Genomic DNA, 12,154 nt, shown 5'->3' with positions numbered 1-12,154 from the left:
GGAAGAGCCCTATATCCAACATCCTTCACTGCTTTCCTATTTAACAACTTTTTAGTATTTCTGGCCCATGAAAATAATCTATATTTTTCCATAAGAAATCTATAATACAATGAAAAGTAAAATAAAAATAAGTACTAACATACATCCTGAAAAGCACTATTTAAAAAAGGTATTTGGGGTTTTTTTTTGGCTAAAGGAAAGATACTAAACAGTTAAGCTGTATGCTGTAATTAAAGCAAAAAATGGAAAACAGAGGTGGAACATTTGTTAAAATCACCAGGAAAGGGACTTATTTGGCTTAAAAGTAAGTAAAAATATATGTTGCCAGGAAAAAAACATAACTCGGGGCCAGTAAAGGTTGGTTTAGACTGTGTGACAGGGGCTCCGGGGAGCTGCCAGCAGGTATTACACATTCTCAACCTGGACAAAACCAATTAACAAAACCTTTGGCAAGGTACAACCATTTTAGAATTAACTTGCTAAAGATTTATATAGAAAAGGACTCCGAAGATCATGAGCGACTCCTGTTAACCTTTGCTAGAGCAGTCTATACTTGTCCAAAAGGAGAACTGGACACAAAGTGTGAAGTGCTGACAGATGATTATAATATTCCACGTTTATAGTAGTGTAACTTAACAAGCCCCAGGTTTCAATGCCCCAACAGCTAGAAACATCAGTCTGTTTAATGTGGTAGGAGCTGAAAACTTCTCTCGCCAGTGCTTCTGTTTCAAACACCAAACCAAGCATGCTCCAAATACCAAACCCATCACGGGACGGCGAGCCCAACCCCAGCTGTCAGACAGGGAGCAGACTGCATCCCTCGTGCAGCCAATCTCTACATTGACTGGGAAACAGGTCAGATAATAGAAATGGCAGTACCTTAGGAACTGGGTGAGCAGGAGAAACTGTAGCTGGCCAAACTATACTATAAGCAGCGTTTCTTTGTCCCTGAGAAAAGAAACATCTTCTTTGCTGGCTGCTTGCCCGCCTGTGCAAGTAGGGAAGTTTGTGCGGAGAAGGAAAAACCCTATGGCAGCCACTTGCAGAACCTGTTAATAGAGAGGTTAAAAATGGTTAAAAAGATTTTTACTAGCACATTACAAACTGGGAAGCATACAGAAAGAAAGGCACCGTGTAAAACGAACCGCACAATGCCAGGCGCTAGCCGAGGGAGGCTCAAGAAGCTGTATAAACCTCACACCACTAAAGCAAATATTAACACTGAGAAGCAATGAGAACAAAAAACTCCCAGAACTATATATCAAAGCTTTATAGACCTATTTAGATCCATTTTAGTTCAACGCATTAAAAAGTTGTGTGGGTAAATTCCCCAAACCTTACAACAAGAGCTGACGCTCTACCTGCGCCTGGTTTGTAGCAATTTGGCTAGAAGCTGCATGGGTCAAGGGTGGGGGAAACAGAAAATAAGGGACAATAGCTAGATACTAGGAGAGAAAAAATAATGTAGCATTGATATTTTGGACAGTATTTTCATCTGCGTGTCTGCTGAATTGGTCACACATTTGAGCACAGCCAAGTTAACGCCGCTCTGGTCTCCTGCAGTAAGACATGAAGAATGGGGTTCAATTCGTTATGACCTCCTGCCTATCAGGGGAACACAACAACCTTCAAGAAACATTTTTAATTTTGCCCAAAGGCAAGCGAAGGGATTAAGATTTGTAGTAGAAGTGGAATATTTAAATTATATTTCCATTTAATTCACGTGGAAGTTTGGGATAACACAGTTTATCAGAGTATTTATTACCCAAATGTAGTTGCTGTGCAATGGTACCTTTTGCAGAAAAAAATGGGCATCCAGGCATGTACGTCAACGAAGCAACAGAAACAAAACAATGCACCACAACAGACAATGCCAGCACCAAAACAGAGAAATATGCCATATTCATAAGCATTATTTATGCTGCCCAATTAAACAATAATTAAACATAGTGAACACTCCCATTAGGTAAAAATCCTATAATCTAAACAGAGGTTTGTTTTTGAAACACGATGGAATAAATTTCACATAATAGTTATGCTGCTTTTGAAGAATGTCATAGGTATTCAAATACAAGAGCAATCTTTCGTGGCAAGTAACCAATACAAATAATTACTCGTTAGTTAGAAGGAACTGTTTTGATTTAAATATGGCTAAGTAAACATTTTCAAATCATAGAAAATAGGAAATTTGTTTACCGTGTGCTTTTAACTGAAGTAAATAAAAATCTCTATAATTTTTTTTTTTTAGGAAGATTGTTTCTTCCATATCTTGTAGGCTTTTATCTAATTGCACCTTCCTTTCTTTTGGATGCATTTATTGTGCCCAGATGTGGAAAACACCCTTCCACACGTGCACTTGGCCTCAGAGGCGGCCCTTTCACAGCACTCGGTGACATACAGGAGACTGCAGCTCTACGTCTTTCTCGGGGCACCAAAATACAGACGAACGAAACTGCTGGATGAGGTTCACCTCGGAAGCGAGCGCTCCCGCTCATCTCTGCACGCCCATCCGTGCTGCTAAGGAAGTTAGGCAGCAATATCTGCACGCGTGGAGCACCTGAGGGGCTGCAGAGCGCTCTCTGTGCCGCGGGCAGACTTGCACTGCTGCTGCAGGCTGCGCACCGGTGGGGCGCTCGGCCCGGGCGGCAGCGCTTTGGCCTCCAGAGGTGGCGGCGACCAGCCCGCCTTGCTCCCACCACGGCCGAAGGCGTCTGCGCGCAGCTCCAGCACGTGTCACAGGTACCCCAAGCCCCCGGGGCTCCTGCGGCTAGCGAGGGTCCACGCGGCCATCAGCCACGTTATCTCACGGGCGGCCCCGCCGAACGCGCCCCACGGCGGCCACCCGCAACCGGGGGCAGAGCGGTGCAGAGGTGCGCGCCATGGCTCCATGTCTCCTCTCACGTCCGTGCAACCCGTCCCCACCCCGGGCGCACGCCCAGCAGCTACCCCCCGCTCAGAAGGGACGCCGGTGTATCTGAAACAAAATTTGTACCTCTCTTCCCCCAAAGGTACGCTGCAAGTGTTGTCACAAGATAATGTGATAATGAGGTACTGTAGTCTGTTGTTACTCTACTAACTACTCATTATAAACCAGACACAAAAATAGCTACTACTCGAACAGGTGAAATGCGACAACCAAATAAATATCACTATTGTATAATACGACTCCTAAAATAAATCATGAGAATTATAAACATAGCATAACTAACCCTTCATTTGAGATATAAAAAAAATCACAAGAGAAAACATCCTCCTTCGAAGTAAAAATAATTTAGCATTAAAATATAATGAAGTTACTGTTTTATAATGGAAATCTGGACTCCATGCACACACTTCCTTCCTTAAGAAAGCCTTCTTAATGTCTCCGTATCTTCTTTTATTTTTAAGCTCTCATATTCACAGCTAATTTGATATAGCAACATCATCAATCACCAGAGACAGGAACAACTGGCTGTGCACTGCGAGTCTCGGCCAGACACTGCCTCCTCCCCGGCCCTTACACCTGCCCAAGCATTTCTCAGAGTCCTCCTTATTTCTACAAAGCTGGAGCTCAGGCACATCCTCTGTATTCAGCTTTCTGGCCCCTAAACGTGTATGTTAACTGCTGTAAAATATTTCATAAATGCAGGGTTTATGTCGCTTCCAGGGGATGTGGCATCCGTCAGGGAGAGCTCAGAGTCTGAAACCGGCAGCGCTGTAACACCCGGAGCATCGCAGGGAGGACGCAAAGTTGACCATTTACAGCGTTCTTCTCTTCCCCAGCAGTAAAGCCGTATCATTTGCCATCAATAACAGAATATTTATTATCAGCTGCAATAATGAGAATTATTACCGGCGTTTCAGAAATCACCTCAGCACCTACCATGTCCTGAGCACAGGAAATTGCAGACAACTGCTGCCCTGACTCCAGAGCGAATCACACCGTGCAGTCTGTGTGCGTGCACGTGCCGCTAGATTCCTCAGCATACCTTCTACACTTTAATTTGTATTAATAATATAAATATGCACTGGTAGCTTTTGTGAATTACCAGACAAATTTATCTGTTATGGAAATTACATCTTCTTTTCTTCTAATCGAATCAGCCAAAGGGGCTGAATACAGAATTCAAGTATGATGATGGGTGGGAGCATTTTAAGTGACCGATTTTGCAGCACAATGTGCCCTATATTTATTAGCCTTTTACTCTAGGTCTATTTTAATTGTTATCTGTTCATGCATGCTACACCATATAATGAAAAGCTCCCATTTCACTTACTGAGTAGGGAGGGTTTTTTATGTGTATCTCTATTAATGACCCTTAATTAAGTTGATTTTAGTCATTTAAATGTGATTTTCCTCTGGTCAAGAAGTATTTTTAAAGGGAGATGTTGGAAATGAACTCTCGCACAAGTGCTTCCTTAATGCTTCCTATTTAACAGTTACAGAAATTTATCAGCTACTTTTTCGATGAGGTGTGGAGTAGCAATGCAAAAGAACTGTTCCTGCACATGATCCCTCAAATGTGATTGCTGGCAATTCAACTTTTGGTATTTATTTATGAAAGGCTTCAAATTGCCAATCAATTAGCAAAATATTACCAAAGGATAAACTTCATTATCGTTCTAACAAAATAAATACAAGGGTACATTTTAAAAGAGCCGAGAAATAAAATGAACATATTTTAAAATAATTTAGTCAGTCATAGTATCTACAGAAGTGCAGTAATGAAATTATCTAGGATTACCAGAATTAACATCCAACTGACTTAGAAGTAAAGCCAGCTTGCTCTTGATATTCATTCATGTTCATATAGGAACAATTAGCAACCTCAAAAGCAGCGTTCAGACAGCCCATTTTTAAATAAGTGATTTAAACGTCTTTTTAACCAAACAAAAAACTGACATGGGAGGTGTTTTTAGTATATACACATTTGAGGGTAAAACACTCGAGATCTTTAATTTGGCTTGTCAGGTCATTTAAAGTTACTTAATAATTTTGCTTCTTGTGCAAACTTCCATTTTTTGAAACTTCGGAGGAATACAGTTTAAAGTGAGGTATCAAAAATCACCATAATACACGCAACCCAAGCAGTTCAACTAAGCAAGAACATACAGCTTTCTACTGTTAATTACCAAGTGTTCCCAGTTGTCAACCTGAAATAATGGTTGTGGTTTGATAGAGCTCTAGTAGTAATTGTAGCTGTAACTGTTTAATAAAGCACTGACTTTGTAACGCCTGTGTCACGAAGGTACATATAAGCTTCAAAACCAGAATGGGAAACATTAAAGCTTCTTCCCAGCTCTGGGTAACCTGTGTAACAGAGAGGCAGCTCACATTTCACAAGCAATAACCTGCGCATTTGCTGAAAAAAAGAACAACATGGGGAAATGCCTGAGGCAGAAGTTGAAACTGATTGGGCAAAGTAGCAGGACAAGAGCCCTTGCAATTAAACAAAAGCAAATTCATTCTGTTGACAGATGTTGATTACATCAAAGCCATGAAAAAACTTTTTTCTTTTTTCTTTCTTTCTTTTTTTGGCAACTAATACCTCTGCATTTTCTGTACATTAAGGATATAACATATCTTAATCAATATAACCCAACATGTAATAATTTCTAAATTTGGTAAAAGTATATTGTAACGAGGTCTTAATGACAGGCTTCTCTAAACAAGAGTGTATTCACATGGTCATGTCTGCATACCCGTGCTGGTCATGCCATCATCAGCCCCTTACTTCCAGGGGTTAACTGCTCTGGCAGCCAAATAAAATACAGAGCGAGCTGTGTAATTATGGAGACAGTCAAAGGGCAGACTCTATTTTGAAATCTATTTGCACAGACAAGGTCTTCCAATTTCGCTTACAGGAAACAAGCTGGTAAAGGGGCTCTCCTCCTCTCCAGATGCTTTCCACACTTCTTTCCCACATCAGGAAACCTGGGACATGGGCACCACGCAGCACTGTTTCCTGCATTATGGGACTATGTCATTACAAGGAGAAGAGCAAACCCATGCTCGTGAGAAATATTTCCTCCTAATTGCCCATATTAGGGAAAAGCAAAACCCACAAGGACTACTGAAAATGTGACTAGCAGCAATTTGTAAACAGGATGCAGCCACAGCTGTCATGGTGGTGCTGGGAAGGAGAAAACACAAGTGAAAGGGTAAAAACACCCCGGTTTTAATAGCATGGTTGGGGAAATGAAATATTCATCGGTATGTATGTGACTTCAGTTACAACAGCAACACATTGGTGAAATCTCTACAACAACGTGCTTGTGATTGTACCCTGATAAACCCTAATAACGACCAAGATATTACAAACATTATATTAAAATTGGCATTATTTTATTTAATTATTGAAATTAAATAGAAAATAATGACAAAAGTCATTTATTTATTTAATAAAGGTACTAATAGGCATTCCTGTTCTCATTACTCTCACGAGGAGAGCCTACAAAGTTAAGTCCGACAACCACAAAAGTCAACGGCCAAATGCCACCGACTCTAGCAGAGCCGAATCTGCCCCTTGCTGACACCCCGGGATACTTCAGTGACAAGAAGAAATTTGAATTTGGCCCTCAGGACCAGTGATGCTCCCTGCTAATTAAAATTTTGCACTTACTTCACGGAGAGCAAAAGTGAGCAATTTGTTTGCTGTATGCTAATGCAAGTAAGTATTTTAATAGGGTGCAAATGTGTAAACTATTTGGAAACACATTTGTGATTGGCTGTGCTTATTATTACTTACTTTAGACCTAAAATGATGAATCACCGCTTTCTGAAATAATGCAGGTCTTCTAATTCATTATTCAATCAAACTTATGGCCAACAAAATAGCTGCTCTGCAAGTTGGTAAACTGGGAAAGCACAGAGAATCAGCAGCTCTCCTGTGTACAGGAAGGATGACAGCCTAAGGGTACTTCATCCCAATAATAACAACATTCAAGTAATAGTGCCCAGGTCAGGACAAGCCATGACCCTCCCCATAGCTCCTGCAGGAAGTTGGCTTGGTGCCACCTTTTATCAGAAGCATTTGACAGTGCAACTTTAACAAACAAAGAGAAAAGGAAAAATTAATTTTATATCCTTAAAAAACCCTTCAACTGATTCCCTAAGCAGTTGTGGGCACAGACATATACTTGCACAGAAAATCCCACCAAGCCAGTATAAGAAATAAATTTACAGACCGAGTATCATTAAGCAGCACTTTGCCATTATATTGCAGGATTTAAACAATATAGAAAACAATCTAACTCTATCTAAATGACATTAATGTATATACCAAAGGAAATTAATTGTCTATTACCTAAAATGCGACTAGGCTGTACATACTTAACTTTGCTAACACAGCATTTACCCTTTCTGCAACATACTCATAAGGCACTTTGACAAAATGCTTGCTCTTTGCTTTTTGAGATGACTGGAAGATGTAAGGTTATGCATTCTGATAACGTTCCAAGAAAAAAATGTGGTCTTCAACCCTAGCGTTATTTCTACTAAATTTCCTCTCTCCAATAGAGTAACAAATACAAAATAAAAGGAAAGTGCTGCCTAAAGCAGTATCACAGCAAAATGAAACAAGTCAGATACAAAACCTGGACAAAGCAGTATTAAGAGTTTCACACGCAGTTACTATCAGGAGAATTTAGGCTCCAAATTACAGCATCTGGCAAATTTCAACTTCTATGATTGGCAAAAACCCCATTCCTCTTATGTTACTACATGCATATATTCAGTAAATTAATTCATTTTAAGTAGAATAAATTAGGAGAAACACATATTTGTTCAGGTCTGCACATTTAAATACACCTTTCAAACATGTTGCATCTATCTTAAGGTTTTTAAAAACATCGGAGTAATTACTTTAGCTTGAAAGATTTGTCATTACATTCATTATTTTGATGTTGTAGGGAAGTAACTATTGTTGGAACAAGTTATTCATTTAAAAAAAACCAGTTGTTTCAGATTAAAATAATAAGCAATTCAAATAGTCCTTATACACACATACACACAACGAAATCTTGTTGTTAATATGCACCCACCCACAGCTTTAACATTCATTGAATCCTACTGGGATAAAATCCTTTCAGGTGCCCTGTGAAACAACTGTTTTTCAGCTGGCATGTTTACGTCCTGCATACATGCCTGCTACATCATTAAATGTTACTGGCAGTGTGTTAAAAATACAATCTACTTTAATATCTCAAATTCCCATCTTAAATGGAAAAAATTATGTCTGAATCACCACAAAAAAGATTTACAGAGAAACCCTTTCAGAAGATACAGCTCTGAGCAAGGCTGCTGAAATAAGAGTAATCTTTGCATAGAAAATTTGGGAATGCTTTAAACATTGTATCAGTATTTTCTCTGTAACTTGAGAGACAGGAAGGGAATGGATAGCCAGCAGTCTCCCCCCCCCCCCCCCCCAAAAAAAAGAAAAAAAATATATACGACCCCTTGCAGTAATTCTTTCCCATACACCTGCAGCCAAATCTTTAAGGATACAAGAAGATTCCCGAGGCACAAGCCAGGCTATCTCAAAATGAAGAGAGTATACATTGTTAGCAATTTGGGGATGAATGTTTTAATAAAATACATTGCTACTCATTTGATAAAAAATGACAGCTAGCAGCAAAGTTTCTTGCCTTGTCTCAAATTTGATTAATTACTTGTAATATCCCGTTTTATAAAAAGTGCCTGTAAGCACATGAAAACACAAGTTATCTGTTAGGACAGTGAGTCCTCTACTGAGAAAACAGGCGAGTGTCCTTCGCTGGAGTGAAGAGCGTAAGGTCGGGGCATTCCTCCCACGAACTGGACTGCCAAACACACGCGCAGACAGATGTACGAGTCTGCAGATGTTTCTGCTAAACTCTGGTGGTGGTGGCTGTGCAAACGAGCTCTTACTTTTTTCGAGAAGATGCTCTGCACAAGGAAGCTGTTCCAATCAAGAGCTTGCTGCAGATAACTTATAGCACCCTTATTAAAGCATTTATTTTTATACCTGTCAGTCATCAGAATGTGCTATTAATGCATAACATGGATGCTTATTCATAAATATGTGACATTTGGGTCACTGCGTGAATTATAATGACAGGATTACAGATCCAATTTGGAGGAGGATGGTATAATGTTTGGGAGTTTTATGTTTTTTTTGAAGTATCTTTCACTTATCTTCTCACTTAACATTTACAAAGATCTCTTTCTTATCATAAAGTCCCTGTTTATCAAACAGTGATACAGGAAGAACTTGTTTGCATTTTCAGAAGTACTAACATACATCACTTATGACAAAAAAAACAAGCACTCCATAAGAAATGCTCAATCACTGTCACTCATACACACTAAAATATACATAAACCAAAGCATGTGGTGTGAACTATATTAGATTCAAACTGAACACAGAATTACAACTATAACAAACAAAAAACAAATAATTACAAGTGACTCACAGGCCTATTTACACATCTCACAAAACTGCTGGAAAGGTAGGTAACCATAGAAACCTGACAGCCTAAATTCAGTATTTTAAAATTTGTATTTAGTTCAACGTGTTGAAAGTGATGTTTCTATTTGATGAAATTCATATCTTTAAAGGCTTCACTTTTTACTTTGATACTCAAACAAATGCTTAGAATGATTTAATTTCTCAATTACTAATAATTTGCCTTTTAGATTTGATTTTATTCAAGTACAGATTACAATGTACTCCTTGTAGTATAAAATGTCAATACATTTAAATCCTACAAATTAATATTTCTAACATTTCTTTAATGACTGAAATTAAATAATGATGCAAAACAAACACTCCTGAACTCAGCCCCTTATCATTAAATGTTTTGTGTATAGACTTTCAGAAGCTACACTAGCAAAAAAAAAAAAAAAAAGATTATTCAAATTAACTGCTCTAGCTGAAACGCTAATAGCCTTTTCGACTTATAGCTCTTTTTCGCTGACAGTTACAATTCGCATGGCTTAAAATTTAATGCCATGATTAGTACTAACGTCCTATGTTTTACTTCATAATCTGAATGAATAAAATATTATTTTTGCAGTTCACTTATACGCAGGACGTAACGCTCGCCGGGTATTTCATTATGCAGATGAGCGGTGGATGTCAGCTAACGCGATTTAAATGGGTCAGCAGTATTTTCCTATTCACATTAATCACCCAGACAGCCCCACACGCACGGGGAAAGCAGCCCGGAAAACTACCCGGGGAAACCGCGTTTTGTCGCTGCCTCTTCCCACCGGTCCGGGCAGCGGCGGGAGCAGCAGCCGCCGGCAGTGCCCGTGCCGCGGGGCCGGGCGCTCGCAGACCGGACGAAGCCCCGCCGGCACCACGGGGCTCTTGGCAGGGGGGCGCCTGCTTTGCCCAAATACAGATGTAGAGAAACTCCCCGGGAAGGCAAAGGACGCAGGATCAGGCCTTTCATCGCCAATTGCGTGCAAAGCGCACCAAAACTGCGGGCTCTGTTTGCAAACTGTGCGGCCGTCCTCTGAGGCCCCCGTTTCATATGTGGCACGTTGCAAAGAAAACGGTAATTTCTAAATAACACAGCAAAGGGAAGCCGCTCTAATAAACGTGAATGGGAAAGAGCCTAAGCACAAAACAGGCAGCAGGTAAGAGAGGGATTAGGGATCAAACACCCAGTTTCCTTATGCAAGGAACGCAGGATTTACAGTAAGATTAAAAAAAAGAAGATTCCCTCGAACACAAAAGCACTGGCGTGGCAGAAAATGGCTGTGGCGGCGTGGCAGAGCCTGCAGGGACGCCCGGGCTGCCCACGCCGCGGGGAAGACGGGGCCGGGAGGGCGCTTTGCCCCGCTGCCGGCGGCCGGACCCACGGGGGACGACGGCAGCGCAACGCGCGGCCTCGCGGAGGCCCTACCTGGGGGAGGCTTTGGGTCGCGGTCGGCAGCTCTTTGGGAATCCCTGCGGCAGGCAAAGCCAACCTCGAGGAAGGAAGAGCAGTTCTGAGGTGCTGGGGCTCGCGCGTGCGGCGGTGCCCGGGAGGCTGCCGGCCTGGCTCACGGTGGCACCTTTCTTCCTCCCCAAATCTGATCTTTTATAAACCTTGACGAACATCAGCCACAAAAAGGAGCTTTACTGTGTGGCAGGGAAAAGGGAAGTACGGTGCTTTGTTTTTCCCCCCACCCCCCCATGCAGTGGTTTTGAAGAGCATTTTCTGGCTGCAGATACTATTACTTCCTCCCGTCCTGCTGCTGGAGATGCAAGTGCCTTCACCAGCAACTGCTGTCCACAGCCCATCCCTATGTAGGCACGGCGGCATCAACGCAGCCACACACGCTCATGCGGCCCAGCCGGTTCGCTGCGAGGGTATTCTGCAGCTGAAAACAGCTGTCAGTGCTTCAGTTTATTTTCTACCGACAAATTTCAAACCTTGAAACCAGATGCTTTGACCACTATTGAAAGTAGTGGTTATTTGCTAAATGATATACACACGTAATGGCAGGCATAACATCTCCAGAATTCTCCAGAAGCTATCCATAATGGCCACTCACTTGCTAACGCAACCTCAGATTTCTGATTTTGAGATATGCAAACCAATATGGCTTGGGCCCCGGCCACTGGTTTTCCTGGACAGCCTTCACCATGTTTTCCCTTCCAACTAATGGATGCAAATGAGTAGGAACCAAACTTTAACTTTTAAAATAAACTAACCAGATATGGCAAAAAACAATGTTTCCAACTAATCAGGTCTCACAAGGCTTCACCTCATTTGCAACACTCATGTCCCTGGACAAGCGCTTCCCTAGGCACGTTAACCCAGAGCAGTCACTGCTCCGCAAAGATAGCTAAGGCACCCAGGGTACCGCCTTGGTGGCTGATTTCTAGTAAATCGAACAGTAGCCATCACTATGATGACTTCAGGTTCAGTCTTGACCGTAACTCTCTCTACATGTAGGAACATTAAGGAGAGATCAGCATATTTTGGTGGTGTGCCAACCTCCAGGCCTGGGGGTATCTGACGCACTGGTTTCCCTGGGTCCTGGCTTGTGCAATGCACAGCAGCATGGGTTAAGACTCCTGACGTATAACACTGGTGAATTCCCCAGGCACATTTTTGGGATTAGCTACAGCTCCGCAGCTACCTAATGAACAAATTTCAAATTCTGACACCAAAAACTAGCTGGGAGCTCTCAGCGATA

At 41.5% G+C, this 12,154-nt stretch overlaps 1 protein-coding gene across 1 annotated transcript in view; it reads right to left on the bottom strand.

Moving 5' to 3' along the window:
- The window catches only part of METAP1D (methionyl aminopeptidase type 1D, mitochondrial), a 49,410-nt gene that overhangs the window by 19,932 nt on the left and 17,324 nt on the right, over positions 1 to 12,154 (bottom strand). Inside the window, exon 2 of the mRNA XM_026093143.2 lies at positions 880 to 1,049. Coding sequence (XP_025948928.2) covers positions 880 to 1,049 — 170 coding nt within the window. The remainder of the gene's footprint in view (positions 1 to 879; positions 1,050 to 12,154) is intronic.

This window comes from Dromaius novaehollandiae, chromosome 7 (assembly GCF_036370855.1).
Source record: "Dromaius novaehollandiae isolate bDroNov1 chromosome 7, bDroNov1.hap1, whole genome shotgun sequence".
NCBI lineage: Eukaryota > Metazoa > Chordata > Aves > Casuariiformes > Dromaiidae > Dromaius > Dromaius novaehollandiae.
The sequence above is the reverse complement of the archived record's forward strand: the minus strand, read 5'-3'. Positions and strand labels throughout refer to the sequence as shown.